The 20,325-nt window shown below is 31.9% G+C and overlaps 2 protein-coding genes across 2 annotated transcripts; both read right to left on the reverse strand.

The window, feature by feature from the left end:
* Positions 1–10,893: 10,893 nt before the first annotated feature.
* On the reverse strand, positions 10,894–13,434 carry LOC115887187. The gene is made up of 2 exons (XM_030906536.1): positions 13,174–13,434; positions 10,894–11,242 (listed from the first exon to the last, which is right to left on the reverse strand). The coding sequence occupies exons 1-2, from the start codon at positions 13,432–13,434 to the stop codon at positions 11,081–11,083; spliced, it is 423 nt and encodes a 140-aa protein (XP_030762396.1). The 3' UTR covers positions 10,894–11,080.
* A 199-nt stretch (positions 13,435–13,633) lies between these two features.
* Positions 13,634–14,950, reverse strand: LOC115887189. The gene is made up of 2 exons (XM_030906537.1): positions 14,559–14,950; positions 13,634–14,113 (listed from the first exon to the last, which is right to left on the reverse strand). Exons 1-2 carry the CDS (start codon positions 14,638–14,640, stop codon positions 13,707–13,709), a joined length of 489 nt encoding a protein of 162 aa, XP_030762397.1. The 5' UTR covers positions 14,641–14,950; the 3' UTR covers positions 13,634–13,706.
* Positions 14,951–20,325: the final 5,375 nt, after the last annotated feature.

The raw sequence follows: 20,325 nt of genomic DNA on the forward strand, positions 1-20,325 counted from the left end.
CTAAAATTTTTTAAATGAGCGCGACAAAAAAGTCTTATGAGTATCTATAAGCGCGAGAAACATAGTTTATTGAGACCCACCCGGTCGGCAGCCGATGCGGCTGACGTAACAGTATTTTGGAGTACTTCAAATTTTCATAAAAACAATTTTTTTTCGGTTTCATTTCAATTATTTGCAGGCTTTTAATTCAGAGATTATTTCGTTGCAATTAAGTTACCATGTACAAATATGTATTTATAAATTAAATATTGATGTGCATAGTGTAAATAGTTTTTAATTACTGCAAATAAATATTTTAGTAACTACTAATTTCGCTACTAACTACTAAATCACAATGGATAAAAACATTTAGAAGTTGTGTAGTTTGTAAAAAGTTAATAGTGACAAAGTTGTTGTTTTTGATGAAGGCAGACTACAAAAATGGAAAGAATTTTTAAAAGTGCGCCAACAACATGGTTTACAATTTAAAGTGGTTTTACCAGAAAACGTATAGTCCCGACAAAAGGGTACCATGTACAGTGCTAAAAATAAGTATTCACCAGATTTTATTAAAGTACCATTGTTAATCTTTCTAAATAGTTTCAAAAGTAAGTAAAAATTAACTACTTTTAGCCAGGCGTTAAAATTACTTTTTTATATTGTCAGGTCATAAAATTAATAATAATATAATATGTCACAAAAGTATAATAATAATTATACTTTTGTGACGTTTGAAAAAAATATATTTTATATTATGCTAATTTATAAATAATTATTCGTCTTTTTATTCTTTCAGATACAAAATACTTAAGTTAAAAAGTCTTCTTATTGAAACGATTTCAATCATACATTTTTATTAAAAAATGTTTCTTTTATTTATTCAATATTAGTTAGTTTTCTTTAAAATTTTACGACTCCAAAATGTTGTTACGTGAGGTGCCGACGCGACGGGTCTCAATAAACTATCTTTCTCGCGCTTATAGATACTCATAAGACTTTCTTATCGCGCTCATTTAAAATCATTATTCGCGTCAGGCAAGTATTAAATCCCATTGAATTCGTCTGGCAATTAACACATATTTTTTAATATCATCTAATAAGAACGCTGTAAAAATTTTAGAATGCCTAAGTATGTTTTCCAGGTATAATAATTAAACATATTTGGAATGATCGGGTTACACTTTAAACCGAAAAAAAAGTCTAAGCATACTTATTTCTAGGTTAAATAGATGCTAAAATTTAAGAATAAACAAATTTCAAGTTGCCTAAAGAATGTTTTTGGATTTATTTTTTTGCAAATGTTATGGGTTGCGCCGTAGCGAAATACCCCCAACCCCCAGCCAGACTTAGGATTCTGGGTTCACCAGTTAATAAACTATACACATTTTAGTTATTCTAGCTTGCCTAAGATATGTTCTCTAAATATGTCGTCAGCTCTTAGGCTAACAATCTGAATATTCTCTGACACAAATTGTGAGAAATTACCAGCACACTTGTTCGCTATTTTCGTATAAGATCCAGCATAATTAACTACTTTGAAGATCTTGTAATAGAAAAAAGCTACAACGTGAAAAAAGCTACAAGAGTGCCTATTTAGATACAAAATGCAGCATTTTTTCTGCAATTGTGGGTTTATTACAATTTATTTTTCCGTGTTTTCAAGAATAAATAATGAACTATTTTATATGTAGGTCCTACAAACAGGAGGGGGGAGGGCGCGAAGGCTGAGGCCCGAGTGGCAATCGCCACCCTGACTATATGGCCAGTACGACCCTGTATAATGGTATTTATTTGTTTCTTTTTAAAAACCAAATAAAGACAATAAAAAAACCAAATGAAAACTTAATCAACGTTTTTCCCGAACCTAAATCCCAAAGAAAATCAAACATTTTAGAATATAATGTAGAAACAAGGTTCAAGAACATTAAATTTGCCAAGGATTGTATTTATATCGACACAAGTATATGTATATGTCAATTAGGATTGATTACGACGTATTCAGTGTTTTCGGTCAATGACTACAACTTTTTTTTGATTTTTTAAATAGCACCCCGGTATTTTTTACTTTTATTCGATGTCACTCTGAATAAAATGACATCTGATTTTCATTTTTTTTTAAAACAGTTTTTTTTAATTTTAATATAGAGTTGTAATGATATAATTAATGACCTCGTGAAATGCCGAAACTACAGTTTATACCAAATAAACTTTAGTCACGTGATTAAGCCGGTCAAGCTTAATCACAGCGTTGTCCACTTTTATATACAGGGTGAGTTTCCTACGATATTCTCTATGGTATCTCCGGAAACTACTGGCGATAGAGTCGGTTAAATGAGGAAAAAATTGCAGTTTTATTGAGATTATAAATATGCGCCTTTCAGATTTTTGAAAAAAGTTCATGAAAACACTAGATGTTTAGAAATAAACAAATTTGACTGTTTTTTAAAATTGTCCCTAATTCCATTATAATCTATTTTAGACAAAAAGTCTTCAGATAAAAAGTTGTAGATAATCACATCCTAATGAGTTTGTGTTCTCCATTGCGATTTTCACTAAAGCCTGTCGTACGAGCATATGACTTCAGCTGTTTTTTGAAGTAAAACCATGGTTAGCTATGACTTTCATAAAGCGCCGCATTTTTCAAGCTTTTTAACGATATAAGCTATAATGTGTTTTTCAAAAATTACACAGGGATTATAACCAATTCTTATCTTTCTTGACTAATTTCATATAGTTAGCCATGGAAACAAAAGTTCAATCGTCGTTGCTCTCAGAAATGTGAAACTGTCACATCCAAACTTTGTAAAATTAAAATAAAAATTGTAAATTAGGATTATTGATTCAACTTTTGTAGCCATACAGTTTCGGAGATACGTTGACCGGTGAATGTTACGTTTTTTAGAGAAAGGTTTTCAAGACATGTTAGAAAAGTTAAATTTAGATACTCGCGCATTAATAAATTAGTTTCCAACTTATGGCTTTCATTATGACACACCAACCCCAATGAAAGAAATGTTCAAAAATTATATCATAATTATGTAGATTCAGGGATAGGAAGAGGTGGACAATTGCATGGGCCTCCTCAGTCACCTGACCTATCCATTTTAGATGTTTTATGCGGTATGGTTAACAATAAGGTTTACAAAGAACTTATGAATTAAGAGGCACTCGAAGAGGCGGTACAGGAGATGTTTAATTAAGTCGACCGGTCGTTGTGAGAACATCTAGAAATTCAGTTTTAAAAAAGATGCATTTATGTACTCAAAGCAATGGCAAAGTTTTTTTGAACATTTTCCTAAAAATAACTTGTAAAGTGTATGTAGTGATATTACTTTTTAAATTTTAGTTTGTGTAATGTAAATTGTAAAATCGTTTAATAAAAAAAATCTAATAGACTTTTATAAGTTATAAATCATAACAAAATAAGAACACCAACTAAGCGAGAGTAGTCAAGAAAGATAAGAATTGGCTATAACTAAGTATTAATTTTTTGAAAAAAAACTTATATTAACTTATATCGCTGAAAGCTTTAAAAAATGGCGTTTTTTTATGAAGTAATGGCCAACTATGATTTCCATTTAAAAATACATATTATGTTTGTGTCATATATAAAAAATGACAGGCTTTAGGAAAAATCGGAGAACACAAACGCATTAGGGATGTGATTATCTACAACTTTTATCTGAAAACTTTTTGTCTAAAATAGATTATAATGGAATTAGGGACAATTTTTAAAATAGTCAAAATTTGATTTTTTCGAAATATCTAGTAAGCCATGAACTTTTTCAAAAATCTGAAAGGCGCATATTTATGACCCCACAAACATTTAACCGACGGACGCTCTATCTCCAGTAGTTTCCGAGATAGCCATAGAGAACATCGTAGGAATGTCACCCTGTATTTTCTTTTAATCAAAATATTTTTTTTTTTGATTTAAGTAAAATATACAGGGTGGTCCGAACTGTATTCGGAAACTTCGGAGCATATTCTGAATAAAATAAGTAAAAAAAGTTCGTACTCCAATGTATGTCCCTAAAATGGTTAGTCACGGAGATACAGGGTGTAGAAGTTTCACTTTTTATTTCGATTTTTTTCCAAGCAATTTCTGAAGTAACGATGAATATTTGGAAGAAAATTGGTGTCTGAGATATTTTGACATGAGATATTTAATTTTGATGTCAATATGACTCCTACTGGTAGAGGGCGCTACCTACATATTTTTAACACTGGTTTGAAGAGTAGCCTTTTCGTTCGAGCCTGTATAAAACTGAGTAAAAAATATACATTTACGACGTTTTTTACGCGAAAAAGGTATCTTGGTAAAAATCGCTGCGGGTAATGGTTTTCGAGATATTTCAAATATAAATTATCAATACCTGTCATCATTGACATAAATTAAACATGTTGACTCAGGGGCGCAGATACGGGAGGGGTAATGGGGGTAATTATCCCTCCCAGGAAAAAAAATATAAATAAGAAAATCTGGTATAAAATAAAATTGTCACAAAATAAAATAATAATGTCAACGTCAAAATGCAAGTCCAGAACAATCTTAGTTTATTTTTTTTTTCCATATAGTCACAATACCTTTGAGCGAAAATTTAATTTAAGCGTATTACTTTATTTAAATATTGCTGCCCCTCCCAGACTCAATCTCTGGATGCGCCACTGTGTTGACTAAATAGTTATTAGATTGAAATCATAAATTTGAAATGTTTTTGTGCCAAAAGTTCGACAGAAACGGTTTTTGTCATCATTTTTTGCAGAAAAATTTATGATTAATTTAAAAAAAGAAAAATTTCCCAAATTTATTATTTCAGTGAAATAACTATCTCTACTCAACGTGTTTATTTTTCGTCAATAATGACATGTATTGACTATTTCAATTTTAAATATCTTAAGAACGGTTGTTCGTAGCAATTTTTACAAAGAGATATTTTTTACGTAAAAAGTCACAGAGATGTATATTTTTTCGCTCGGTAGTTTTATACAGGTACGTACAAAAAGTTATTACGCTTCATAACAGTTAAAACACATGTAGGTGGCGCCCTCTACTAGTAAGAGTCATACTGACATCAAAATCAAATTTCTCATGTCAAAAAACTTCCAGACACCAATTTTCATCCAAATATTGACGTTACATCAGAAATTATTTAGAAAAAATCGAGATAAAAATGAAACTTCTACACCCTGTATCTCTGAAACTAAGCATTTTAGGACATACATTTATAGGTACTTTTTTACATTTCTATCTGCAGAATATGCTGCCGAAGTTTCCGGAATACAAGTCGGACCACCCTGTATAAACAATTATTATTTACATCAACAAAACTCACCTTCTTAACAGCACTTAAGAAACATAAAGGGCCATTACTACCGCTTTCCCATCATTCAAAATATTTTATGAGATGAGTTTTTTACGGCTATTAAGCTATCTTGTACACTTCACACTAAAAGATGTTCTAAAAAGAACAATGTTTGACTGCAAGGTCTGCTAGTAAACATTTTTAAGCTTAAAGTATCACAACACTATTTATTTAAACCAAAAACTCGTAAAACAAAACTAAAGTGCCAAAACGAATAACAATGTCAGAAAATAAATAAATAAATGCGGCAACTTGACATTTTTTACAGCAGAGCTGCCACCTGGATCCCCAGCGAAAATTTAACTTCTACTTAGTCAGCACGGCGCCGAATTGCTAATGGTTGGCAACAATGAATTTAAAAATCGCGCCCCCGATCACCTAACTAAAAGTTTATTTGATATGAACCGTAGTTTACCAAGTCATTACAAATTTGTTTCGCCAAATTAATTTTAACGTTACCTACCGGTGAGCAACTGAGCAATCTCAAAAAAAAAAGTATGTTTATGGCTACCGGTAGATGAAGATTGATGGTGACATATAAAAGTCGTAATATATCTTCAGTGAAAACCTATAAAAGAGAATATTAATAGACATTGCAAAGGTTATATGGAATCAGCCAATGATATATTTTAGTATAAGGATTAAATACAAAACACGTCGTTAAATCTAACACTAAATAAAACGGTTTAAGTTTTATGCAAATCGATAAATTTTAATGTCACAAAAAATCAACGGTATAATAAAATTGAAACAGCGAAGAGCAGAACAACTACATAAATTGCCATCAGAACGTGTAGCAGAGGAGCCCAAGACGCTAAATGGGGAGATCGGGGAAGTTGGCAACTCATTAAAAGCAGGAATTATAAAATACGATCCTGCTGGGGCTGCTACAATCCTGCTTTATCCTGCTTTAAATCCCAACCCAGCCACACCTACCAATTTTGAGCTATAGTTACTTTTATTTTGGTTGCTGACTTCCCAGTTGACAACACATGAGAAGCAGGATCGTCAAAACTGGTTCCTGCTTGCGCTGCTGCATCCTGTTGCATCCTGCTCTAAATTTCATCCCAGCAACACTTGCCGTTTTTAAGATACAGCAAGTTTAAATCTGATTGGTGACGTCGCACATAGCAACACAATAAAAACCGGATGGCCAAAACAAGTTCCTGCTTTTGCTGCTATAATCCCCTTTACCAGCCACTCTTGCCGTTTTTGAAATACAGCAAATTTCGTTTTGATTACTGGAAATCGGGATTGGGGAATTGGGGTTTTCCAATCATGTAACCTGGAAAAAATCAAATATAAAATACTTGTAATAATTCCTTTCACAACGAGACTGCCAGTAAATTACGTAAGAATACCCAGGGGCTTATTGGGGATGTGAACTGGAAAAAAAACATTAAACAAATATCTATGAAAAATTAAATTTTTATTAAACAAAAAACTAAAAAAAACTATAAATCACGAAAGATTACATCACGTGACAATTTTACTGTTTAACAAAAACAATCGATACCGCCAATTCAAATGTGTTAGGCAGAGACAAAAACAATACAAAAGCTGCGGGACATACATATACATACATACATACATACATACATACATACATACATACATACATACATACATACATACATACATACATACATACATACATACATACATACATACATACATACATACATACATACATACATACATACATACATACATACATACATACATACATACATACATACATACATACATACATACATACATACATACATACATACATACATACATACATACATACATACATACATACATACATACATACATACATACATACATACATACATACATAAGTTATTACATTGCAAATTAAATAAAAGCTTTTAAAAACATTTTTAAAAACAAGCTTTTATTTAAATGCTCTAAATCAACTTATAATCTCATTACACAATTTATATGATATAAAATGGGGGGGCTAACTTTTTTTTTACTTTTTTAGAGGGCTTAGCTCCCATCTAGTTGTACCAGTACTTGAGACTGTTTTACCAGCGAACTGATAAAAAAATAAATAGTAATTATCAGGACCGGACTTAGCGAAGTTGCCGCCCCAGGCCAAAAAATATTGCCGCCCCTTAACATTTTTTTTAATAAAAAAAAATGACGGATATAAAAAACATTTATTTGAATACAGGACCAACAACAGAATAGACCGACAGAACAGATCAACACAGAACATAAAATAAATATTAAAATATTCATATAAAATGACAACAAACGAACAACAAAACTATAAGGTTTGCTTATATGCCTATAAAGGCATACTACGTACTTTTTTGTTCGCAAAATTATCAATTACTTCATCGTAATTGATAGTTTTTAAAAGATCGGACTCTATATGTAAAACTGCCAAATGATTTAGACGTTCTGTTTCCATAGTGGACCGTAAATAAGTTTTAATACGTTTCAATGCAGAAAACGAGCGTTCAGCAGAACAGTTAGTAATAAAAGTACATGTGAAGATTCTTAATGCTATGAAAGTATTTGGAAACAGGTCTTGAGCGTTTGTTTCATAAATTACTTTAAGAAGCTCTCTAGCAGATGGTTTTGCTGACTTAATGCATTTTATAAATTCACGAAAATGTATTAATTAATTAGGCATTGACTCATATAAATCATTTGGATAACAGGTTATTAAATGTCTGGACTTATCGATAATGTCGTCAATACTTAAAGTAGATAAATCACTAAAGAAACCAAATTTGGTAGAAAAGTCATTGTAGGAACTTTTCCTGTAGGAAATTTCAAGGATTAATTTATCAATAATAACATTAAATACATTTATCCTAAAATCGTCCCTAGCGTTAAATAGAGTTTCATTATCACTGGTTTCATCAAATTGTCGTTTCCGTTTCACTTTTCTCTTTTTATCTGCCGCATATTCTTTCTCACCGAACAATTCTATGGCCCTTCTTTCATATTCCTCAAATGATTTAGTATTATCTAGATTTCTAATCTAAGAAAAATATTATTCCAATGAGCTATATAAATCGGCAGCAAGTTGTAGATCAATATCCACAATTTGAAGCTTTTTATTGACCGCATCTAATCTATTTAAAACATCTGTCCAAAATACCGCCATAAAACCCATTTCTAGGCTTTTGAATTGTTTAAGGAGACTAGAAGCATATAACTGGGTTTTAGGCTTTTTGGTATCGTCTGCAGAAATTGACTCCAACGTGGATTTTATTTCATTGGAAGACAAAGATAGTGATTGGCAAGCTTCATTTCGTGCAGACCAACGCGTTTTTGATAATTTTTTTAATGTTTTTGAATTTATTTTTTTTATATTCGAGGTATTTATGTATTTATTATCTGGATGCATGGTACAATGCAGTAAAAAATAACCCTAGTGAATTATATATTATAAACAATAATAATAGTTAAGTAAATAAATATGTAATCGGCTAAGGCAATATTCGAAATATTTTATGAACAAATAAAAGTTAAAAAAAAAGATAAATATTTTGGTATGCTCAAAATTTGCCGCCCCTAAAAATCTGCCGCCCCAGGCCCGGGCCTAGTTGGCCTAGGCCTAAGTCCGGCACTGGTAATTATAATATATTCAGTTTAAAAAATAAGATCTTTGATGTAATAATAAAAACAGGAAATTAATTAAGTATGGGAAGAATATTTTATACGTGGTACGTTAAATCATCGATAAATCCTCATATCGAGTTCGAACTATAATTTGCCTATTTAATAATAAACGCTGCTACTCACATTTCAACCTTCACTTTTAACTGCACACATTCTTCCATTTCACTATTGTCTACATTCCGCATTTTCCTCAATAGCTTACCATAATCTCTGTCGAATTTACGATGAGAACGATAACATGTTTCTCGTTTAATAATTTCACCCTTGAAACTTTGTTTTTTGCTTATTAAGATTGATGGATGTTAAATTGTTGATTGTACAAAAGGTAGTTTAGTAAATTAATAAACCGGAAAGCAGAAAGTAAAAATTAAATTATACTTAAGTACTCTTCTACTGTATAAAATATAAAGCCTATGAAATATGAAGAAAAAAATCGGAAAAATTCAAAAAAATAGTATCATAAAATACCATACGATAAAAAAAAGGAATGGGGGAATAACAATAGCCCTAGACGTCGTACTCTTCTTCACTTTTCGTTCTGTGCGTTCTGCGCTAAAGGTACTCGGCTCCGCGGATGGCGGAGGGCAGATGTCAATTCTAGAATTCTAGACTAGCGTGGGACTCTGTGTCTGCTCTAAATACTTGAGGCGGACGTAGCATTGTTACGTTGGCCTGGATACCAGGGCACGAGGATCACAAGGGTAACGAAAAGGCAGATGAAAGGGCCAAGCAAGGCTCATCAATGCCATTTATAGGCCCAGGAACCCTTCTGCGGCGTTGCAAAGGCGGTCACGGGAATGGTCACAGAACGATGGGTGGCCAACAAATCTCTAGAATCGTGGAGAAACTCACCAGGGGCGAGACAGGCAAAAAAGTTCATTGTAGAACATTCGCCAAAATCAACTGTAGACCTGATAAGCAAGGACAGAAAGACAGTCAAAGCTGTAGTGGGTCTACTAACAGGGCATTGTAAGCTGAATAGGCATCTAAAGCTGATGGGACTGACAGACGAAGTTTTTTTGCCAATCTGAAGAAGAAACGACAGAATACATTTAATGTCATCGGTGCGGCAGCCTGGCAAATGTGCGGTTCTCGGTAATAGGCAATGTTAGGCCATTGCCACGGAGCTACATGGAGGGTTCAGTCTCAGGAGAATATAATCTAAAGATCAGAAGAGGACCAGAATAGATCTAAGAAGGTCGCAGTGGATCAGGCCGAGAGCCACCTCTAGGAATCTAATCTTCTTTATTTTTTAATAGTGCTTACTGCCCACAAACTTGTGAGAAAGCATGCTGTTAACATGCTCAACAGCAGCAATGGATGTCATCCTACACATAACATCACTGCACATTGTCATCGGTAGTTAGGCCAATGTGACAATGATTAGAATGATCATTCACGGATTCAGCACTGGGGTATTTTTAGGTCAGGGCTTGGAACACCAAAAACAAAAATTCCACTCCTCAACTTCCTGTAGTGAGCAATAAAAAAAATATTGGAAGAGAAACGTTTGCTCGGCATGTAAAAGACCATACGTGGTATACTGATGCTCCCAAAACCAAATCAACGTGGGGATAGGAGTATTTGGAACTAAATTTCCGCTGGGGGATTCAGATGATGGTAGCTCTGCTGTTGCCAATATGTGCTCAACGCGTATCCAGAACACGATTCGCATGGCAACGAGAATACCAAAATCGACTGCCTTGCGTTTCGCTGATCGAATACCTGCGCTCACGGCTTTGAAAGCGTAACGTTTTTATGTCAAAGTTACAGAATACGGTTTGAAATTTTGATGCAAAAATCCGGCTATACCGCATAGAAGAAATGTAACCTAACCTAACTTTTATCTCATTTTAATATTAACTATGAACTCTTGGGTATAAACGAAACAAGGATCCTTGAAAAAAAAATATTTTTAATACAAAATAAAGTTAATCTTAAAACAATACTGGTGTACTTAAATACTACATTATAAAACCAGGTAACGTTGATTATAACTTAATCAAAAGTACTGTCTGTAACAATATAACATTTTTAATGAACAAAATCGGTTAAAGCTATTAGGAATTCAGCAGTAACTAATACTAATCATCTCTAAAATCAAAATTTTTATCCTTATTTGCATTTTCCGAATTCTGTTCCTTACTGTTCTTGCTCTTCCTGGGCCAATTATTGTTCAAACCGATAGAAGCTGCGTGTTCTGCTTCGTCCACTTTTGTAGTTGTGAAACGGGGATGCTTGCTGGCCTGTCAAAATATAAATTATATAATAATAGCTCCCGTATATAGCGTTTAACGCCTTGGGAGAAGCAAGGTACAGCTTGCCATACTAGAGCCGTTCGGTATACAAGGAAGGTAATGTGGCTAGCACTACGCTTTAACCGCCTATTATTACCTCAGGATTGTGAATCCCAAGTACTCATTTAAAGCCGAGCGGTGTCTCACTCGGGTAAAAAATGTACACGTACTGCCAAAATATCCTTCCACTGCTAAGCGACTGCCAATGACTATGAAGAAGACTGCCTATGACTGCCATGTAATTATTATAAGTGACTGCCATAAGACTGCCAATGACTGCCAGCGACTGCCAAGAAAATGTACATGTAATTCCAATAGTGAGACACCCCTCGTTTAAAGCTGAGTCGGCTTAGGTACCCAAACTATTTTTATTTTAATAAAAAGTCGCCTGATGCAATGCCGGCTGTGGGAATCGAACCCACTACCTTGAGATTGGTAGACGAGAGCCTGTACCTCTACGCCACCGGGCACCACCAAAATATAAATTAATTCTTAAAAATATTTAGAAAAAATTGGCCAAGTGCGAGTCGGACTCGCGCACGAAGGGTTCCGTACCATTCATTATTCACTATATTATTATAAACTTTTTTTCCGATTTAGCTGAAATTTTGAATGCGCTTATAAGTAATTTAAAAAAAAATGAAGAAACACATTACTAAAAATTGTATTAATCAATAATAAATATGTAAAAAGTAAAAATAAATATGTAAAAATTAAAAAAAAAACATTAAAAAAAAGTCGCCTTGACTAGGATTCGAACCTGCCCTACTACGGCTCCAACGTCATAGCAGCGTAAAGTCCTAACACTTTAAACCACGCGGTCACCGAGGACTTGTAAGATTCTATATAAAATTCTTACTTAAAAGATAATGTTTAGTGAAAGTACTTTTTTATTTATAAACATTTATTTAATTCTATTTTTAGTATTTGTTCTTATAGCGGCAACATAGATATATTATTTGTAAAAATTTCAACTGTCTAGCTATAACGGTTTATAAGATAGACCTTTGTGACAGACGGACGGACGGACGGACGGCAAACTCTTAGTAATAGGGTTCCCGTTTTTTTCCATTTGGGTACGGAACCTAAAAAGCTTTCACTATATACAGGGTGGTCGAACTGTATTCCGGAAACTTCGGCAGCATATTCTGCAGATAAAAATAAGTAAAAAAAGTTCGTATAAATGTATGTCCTAAAATGCTTAGTTTCGGAGGTACAGGGTGTAGAAGTTTCATTTTTATTTCGATTTTTCCATATAATTTCTGAAGTAACGTCAATATTTGGATGAAAATTGGTGTCTGGGAGTTTTTGGCATGAGAAATTTGATTTTGAAGCCAATTTTTTGAATTCCTATGACTTGTCGAGGCGCCACCTACAATTTTTTTAACTGGTTTGAAGATTAATAACTTTTCGTCCGTACCTGTATAAAAACTGCTGGTAAAAAAATATACATTTACGACGTTTTTACGTAAAAACGGCTCTTAGTAAAATCGCTGTAATGGTTCTCGAGATATTTGGAATCGAAATTATCAATACCTGTCATCACTGACATAAATTAAACATGTCAACTTGTAGGTGGCGCCCCTACAAATAGGAGTCATATTGACATCAAAATCAAATTTCTCATGGGATTTCTAGACACCAATTTTCAACCAGATATTGACATTACTTTAGAAATTATTTGAAAAAATTGAAATAAAATGAAACTTCTACACCCTGTATCTCCAGAAACTAAGCGTTTTTAGGACATATATTTATTTTAACTTTTTTATATATTTATCTGCAGAATATGCTGCCGAAGTTTCGGAATACTACAGTTCGGACCACCCTGTATAATAAAAAACAATTTCACTTTTACAAAACTAAAATTGTAGCCTTACCGATTCAGTCGTCAATGATGTTTTCCTCGGCATAGTCCCCGATACTCTGGAACTCTCTCCACAAGGCTGTGACATCTGCGTCAAAAACTGCGGTCTATTTCTCATTCCTGCTTCTGTACCCTTCCCTATGAACACTCCCTCTAGTTTACTAAAACCCCCAGTCGCCTCGTTTTGCGTTCTACTACTAAACGGAATATCGCTAGCCCTTCTGGGAACCCCACAAATATCTAAATAACTATTTACTGGTGGGAGATTTACCATGAAAACTCCTCGACACCTAGATATCTTAGGCGGTTCTATGTAGGTCTCTTTAACCAAAATAGTGCCTGGCGTGAGTTTGGTCAATAGATCCGTATCTTTTTCTAATTTCTTGGTAGCGCCAGTGTTTAAATTCTTTCCAAAGTCAATATTTTCACGGTTTTGTTGTCTTTGGTGATGTCGAAAAACTTCTCCTTTGCTTGTGCTCCATTTCAGGCAACCCACGTTAGCTATGTTGACGTTTGTGTTTGTACTAGATACGTCTTTTCAATTTACTAGAAGTCCATCACTAAGTTTTTAAGGTCTGATGGGTTCATGTCACTGGTCTTGGTGTAAAGGGAGTGGGCTCTTTTGATGTTAGAAATAGGTTTCATGTTGTAGTAATCGTTTGATCGAAGAATGTTATTGTAAACGCTGATATTAGCTGTTGAGGGTGATATAACTTTAGGGGTGATAGAACCAGAACTGCCGCTCTCGGTCAAACTTGTTCTTAGTGCGTTGCAGTTGTCGATAAAGGACTTTGAAGCCTGACTGGTTAGGGTGTCAGAGTTGTCTTCTTTGTCCAGGTCTTCGGTGAGGGTGAAATCGAATTCTAGCGCCGAGGATGAGCCGGCTGTGGCTTCGTTCGTATTAAAATCCATTTCCGAGCCGTAGGATATTGGAGTGATCTCCCCGCTTTCTTCTAGAAATAAACAAATAATTTTACTATTGTATATATAGTTTTTGATATTGGCGACATGATTGCATACATACAGGGTGTTCCACTTAAGATGGATACAAGCCAATATCTTGGTTGTTTGTTGAACGATCTTTTTCATTTTTGGCAGGAGGCTGTATGGCTATAAGACCTACATTTTGCCCAGGGTAAGAAATGCGATACCTCATAGACGTACGTTTGAATGGGGTTTGATATTTTTTGAGTCAAGAGTAAACTACCCTTAGGACAGTATTTATTTCAAATCTGATAAATTATATTGAATCTTCCTTACCCAAGATACTTAAGTTCTAATTTTACAAAGTAGACTTTATTAAATTTGGTTCTGGTTCAATTTAAAAATTTCAATTTTAAAATCAAGCAATGGCTGATGTAAAATGTCTAATAATTGTGATTAATTAATTTGACTTACCTCGGGGTTTATGTAAGTTAGCATAGAACTCCGAAAACTCGATAGATCCGGATATTTCCTTATCCAACGTATCCAGAGTCATGCCAACGCTTCCTAGGTCGTTATCCAAGCCGGGAGCGGTGGGAAATATCTTGGATAACTCGTCAAGATTAAGGCTAAAATATAAAGCGGTATTAAAACATAGACTCTAAAACATCAGCTTCCAAAACAGTTAGCAGAACAACATTATAAACATAACACATTGTATAATTATTACTACATATTTGTCTATTATTTACAACAAACATGTTATCGCGATATAAACAGAGCAAGGAAAAACGACTGAAAAACTTGTCTGCGTGGATTCTATTTTTTATTTTTTTTAGTTATTATATACAGGGTTGTTCACCACATACGACACGGAGTATTCTAGCTAAACTATTAGATTATTACAAAGTGTAAATTTTGGGTTCGTTAAAGGACTATTAGAGCTACAATTTAAAAATAATTTTACAAGATTCAGAGGGTCCCAAATAAGTAAAATATATTATAGTTATATTTTTTTAAATGGAACACCCTGTATATTATTCTATTTTTAGATTTTACTATTGAAATAAAGGTAAATTTGATTAAGGTTTATCACCTTAATTAATTTTGTGAAATTGCAGTAAAAAATTTAAGGCTTTATTTCTCTAAGGGTAGAAGAAGAATATTTAGTCTTTTTAAGACTAAATATTTACTGAAGATTATGTATTGATCAGACATTGTGTTGCAATAATAAAAATTATACTACCTTGTATAGAGTGTCCAAAAATTGATGTTAAATAATTACCAGCTTTAAACGGCAATAACTTGTTTAATTTAAATAGAACACCCTGTATATTTTACGTGAATCAGATGCAGAATTAAATTGTCTATCAAATTGTATTATACCATTTTCTACCTCTCTCTTCAAGTTTTCCTAGAAAGTGTATTTTCTGATAATTTAGACCTCATTTATCACAATACCCATGGAATATTGACATTTTAGATTTTTTTAAAGCAACATATGTACAAAATGTAGCGATGGGAACTATCGAATGAATTAGACTATCGAATGGTTAATGAATGAATGATTTCAACTATCGAATGGTTTTATTCGAATAAAATCATTCATTCATTTGTATACTAAAGCATATGTGACAACCTCGCCGTGCGACTAAATGGTTATCGTTGAGCCACGACTATCGAATGCTTTTGATAAAGATAAATGAAATTTAGTATTCGTTTGATTTTTGTATGCGTCAGTGCATTATTAGTTCTTCCAAATTTTTATAACTTCGCCGTATAAATACTGTGCTATTTTTGCGTTTATTCAAATAGTTAAAATACTAAAATAGTAGTTATTTTTTAATTTTATTTATTGACGATTGTGTGCATGTGCAGGTGGTCAAAATTTTTCCGAAAATTTGTGTGGTTTTCCGTAGTCCGATCTTTCAATTATTTAATTTTATATGGTATATGGTCTATTTTTTAATGGGAAATTTTGAGAAGTAGCAATTTTTAAGAGAGATGAGATGAACTTACAATTAATTTTAAAAATACATATTTGTATTTTAGATGTTTTAATAATATGAATTAGTTGAACTTAATAATCATATTTAAGTAATGTGGTTAAGTAAATGGTTATCGAACTCAAACTATGGGGTGAGAAAATTAAAATGAAAGTTTTACACGTGCCAATTTTAAAAAAAAGTTAACGATGTTTGTATTTTGTTTATGCTAATTCTCTTACATGTAGTTTTTTGCGAAGAAATATTTCATTTATTTTTTAAAGTAAATGCCAGTAAAAGTAATATAATTAATTAATATAATTTTTAAATAGAGATATAAAGCACCTAATATAAATAATTTTGATTTCTAATTTTTTATTTATATTTTCGTTCCATTACACTGCATGCTTAGAAAATTAATAAATGTTTATATTTCATGATTTTAAAATTTGTTGTTAATATAACAAATTAGTTCTGTAATTATTATTATTTAACAAACCAACGTTGCCAAAAAATTTAAAGACTATATTATTTTTAAATAGGATCTAATATAAATAATTTTGACATCTAATTTGTTGTTTATATTTTGCTACTACTTAAAAAAATATTGATATTAAATCATTTTAAATTTTGTTGTTAATAGGTATAACAAATTATTACTGTTATTATTATTTATTAAACCAGTCTTTGCTTAAAAACATTAAAAATCACTTTCATGTTCTTACATCCAAAATAACAAGTATTATTGCAGTGTAACAACAGAATATTAATAAAAAAAAATGCAGAATATATAGACATACTATCCCTAACTAACTAAAGCCAAACAATAATATTCTTTGCTAATATCAACTAATGCCAAAATATGGCAACAGCGCCCTTCATAATGTATTTTCTGTGTAAATACTAGCACCTCAATAAAAAAAATAATGTGTCCTTATCTATATCTGACTCCGCAAAAAATCAAAGATGCCGGCTTCTTTCATAGCATTGCCACCGACTGCTGTCGGGTTTCTCGGAAAGAAACCTACGTCGCCGGGCGACAACTAAAATTCAGTTAATATTTTATTATATCGATCCTGACGAATAAATGAATTTCATAAATGAATGAATTTTATAAATGAATGGTTTTTGCTGCCGAATTACTAGAATACAATATTTCAAGGCAGATGACGGATCTATTCAATAATTTTTATTCGAATAGTTTTCAACGAATGTTTTCTTACTAACTATCGAATTATTCGAATGAATTGCAACTATCGAATGTTTCGATAGTATTCATTCGATAGTTCCCACTACTAACAAAATGTACAGGTGGTAAAAATACTATTATTGCAAGCCCATTTGTTTTCAAAAAGAAAACTATTTAAATCTTTGTAAAAGAGTATACGAATTAAATATTCCACCATTATTTCTGCCCAAAAATTAGTTAATTACATACTTAATTTATTTTTTAATTAACAAATATTCTATTAAATGAAAATGTGGATTTGACTCAGAAATTATTATAATAATAAGTTATGAAAATGAATGTCTCTGTTGTTATAAATAAGCATTCGTCAAAAAATGAAATAAAATTTATAAGGTGTTACTTTTTACCACACAGACAGTGTATGTATTAGACAATAATGTTTTTTATTTATATTAGACAATACATATACAAAATTCAGTTTTTTAGTATTAAGAGCAATTATTATTAATCAACGTAAACAGTCAATTAATGTAGTTTGAATACTGGGGTCATATTAATTGGTCCTCTACAAAACTCTCTTTAAACAATTTGTTTTATTTTTTCTGTAAAAACAATCTAAAATGTCAATATTCCATGGTGATAAATGAGGTCTAAATTATAAGAAAATGTATTTTCTACGAAAACATGAAGAGATAAGTAAAAATGGTATTGTGCATCTGATTCTCGTAAAATATACAGGGTATTCCATTTAAATTAAACAAGTTATTGCCATTTAAAGCTAGTAATTATTTAATATAAATTTTTAGACATTCTGTATAAGATAGTATTTTGTTTGTTATTGCAACACAATATCTGATTAATAAATAAACTTCAGTAAATATTTAGTATTAAAAAATTTGATACCCTTGGAGAAATGAAGCCTTAAAATTTTTACTGCAATTTCACAAACGGTAAGGTTTAAGTATGATAAACCTTAACCAAATTTACCTTTATTTCAATCGTAGAATCCAAAAATAGAATAATATACAGGGTGTTCCGTTTAAAAAATACAACTATAATATTTTTTACTTATTTGGGACACTCTGTATCTTGTAAATATATTTTTAAATTGTAGCTCTGATGGTCCTTCAACGAACCCAAAACTTACAACTTGTAAAAATCTGATCGTTTAACTACAATACTCTGTGTCGTATGTGGTGAACAACCCTTTAGGATAAGAAGTTACAAACTTAATAACATGGTTACTTAATATTTCTATGTTAAAATTAGAAAACTTATACAACATTATATGAATTATAGTCCGTCCAACAGGAAGATACCCGACAGTGACATTTATGTCTGTCATTTTAATTAACAGGCAAATTAAATTTACTCTCATTTTTACATGTCATCTGTCGAAATCTTCCCAGACTTATTAGTATTAGCTTAAATTATATTAACACAGTTAATCCACAACTTAAATTACACAAACAAAGTTATTTAAAGGAAAATTAACATTAAATGCAGTGTGCGAAAAAGCAACGCCTACATAGTGACAGTACAAATCGTCCTATTGCTGCCAAAAGTCACTAACTAACATTTTTCCGAACAACCAAATTCAATCACAAATCATGTTTTGAACCAGAGAATCGATTGCAAATGTCATTAACTACGATTTCTGGCCCTATTTATGTTTTATTTTAATACTGAATAGTTACTACCTATAACATCTTTATGCAATGCAATTCATCTTTAGACGCATTTTTCTCGGGAAGTAATAAAAAGTAAGTTAGTGACTTTTGGCAGCAATGGGACGAAATAATATACGGAGCGATCAAAAATGATTGAAATAGATGGCAGTACTGTATTAGAGGATTTTAGGATTAGTGATTGGTATTGATGCTATTTTTTTAACAAATTAATGTCAATTCATTGGCGTCACTTTTTGACTTTTCTTTATCTTGAAAATTTACAAGTTTTGGCTTGTAATGATGGAACAATATGACAAGCCAATATAAAGCAACATTTTGCCTTTTAAATTTATAAGAAACGTAGAACTTATTACTAATAATTTCAAATATGGTAATCGCAAAACAATATCCGATGCACGTGATCAACTTTGAGTGACAAGCGATGGCGACAGCGCTGCCAGATTGTGATGGATTTATGAGATGAATCTTAATTTAAAACAGATAAACAATATAATTAATATATATTTTTTGAAGAGTTTTACGTTTTATTTTTAATTTAATAACTAATATTTTAGTACTTAATTGATTTATTTGTTTTATAGCTTATTTTACTTATTACATATTGGCAAAAACTAGTCCATTATGAAGATTATTCTAAGCGTTATTATGGGTTATTTATTTATTGATGTAAATCTTACAACGCCATAAGTGATAATAACAATTAAGAGGGTGCTATTAAGGCACAAACTAATAATCACAGAATTTAATAAAAACTAAATTTGAAAGTGGTATAATGCGCTTATCAATCGAATATACTTCTCTGACTGCAGTCAAGGGTAATAAAGGACCTTTATTGTCACGTTCTTGTTCAAAATAGTTTATCAGGAAAGCTACCAGCTCTTTGCTTCGACTGTTTAAATGCTTCGGCATATTTTCCCCACACAATTTCAAGAAATGCAATATAAAAACTCGAAAATTTAGTTCTTAAAAGAACTGTTTGTGCTTAAAAGTACAATTAAAAAAAAACTACGGAAATAGGCAAAAAAACGATAATTGCTCACAAAGATTTAACAACAACACGATATTATACAAAATAATCACTGAAATTTGGGTAATTGTCAAATAATAAAGGACAACATTGCTGAACACGGCGCAATGTGACCAACATAGCGATAATAAAACTTGGTTTAAACTAATTTTTGCAGCTTTAATCTAAATAAAATATCTGTTACAATCATTTGCTTTATAAAGTAAAACGAAGAGCTGCTCGGTATCTTAAATTATACAACAAATTTAAACATTTTTGCCAACATTTCATTTAGCCAGGTTTATAGACTTTAATGTCAATGTCGATATGATTGATGACGTGCATCGGAAAATGTTTTGCGATTACAATA

The sequence above is a fragment of the Sitophilus oryzae genome, unplaced genomic scaffold, assembly GCF_002938485.1.
Source record: "Sitophilus oryzae breed Bouriz unplaced genomic scaffold, Soryzae_2.0 scaffold_554_pilon_pilon, whole genome shotgun sequence".
NCBI classification, from domain to species: Eukaryota; Metazoa; Arthropoda; class Insecta; order Coleoptera; family Curculionidae; genus Sitophilus; species Sitophilus oryzae.

What these genes read in the sequence shown, in the direction of transcription:
- LOC115887189 (XM_030906537.1), bottom strand. Translation starts at nt 14,640, where the DNA reads ATGACTCTGGATACGTTGGATAAGGAAATATCCGGATCTATCGAGTTT. An exon ending in TAACTTACATAAACCCCGAG is followed by an intron (nt 14,114 to 14,558) that starts GTAAGTCAAATT and finishes GTTTATTTCTAG; the next exon opens with AAGAAAGCGGGGAGATCACT.
- LOC115887187 (XM_030906536.1), bottom strand. Translation starts at nt 13,434, where the DNA reads ATGGTAAATCTCCCACCAGTAAATAGTTATTTAGATATTTGTGGGGTT. An exon ending in CATCATTGACGACTGAATCG is followed by an intron (nt 11,243 to 13,173) that starts GTAAGGCTACAA and finishes ATATTTTGACAG; the next exon opens with GCCAGCAAGCATCCCCGTTT.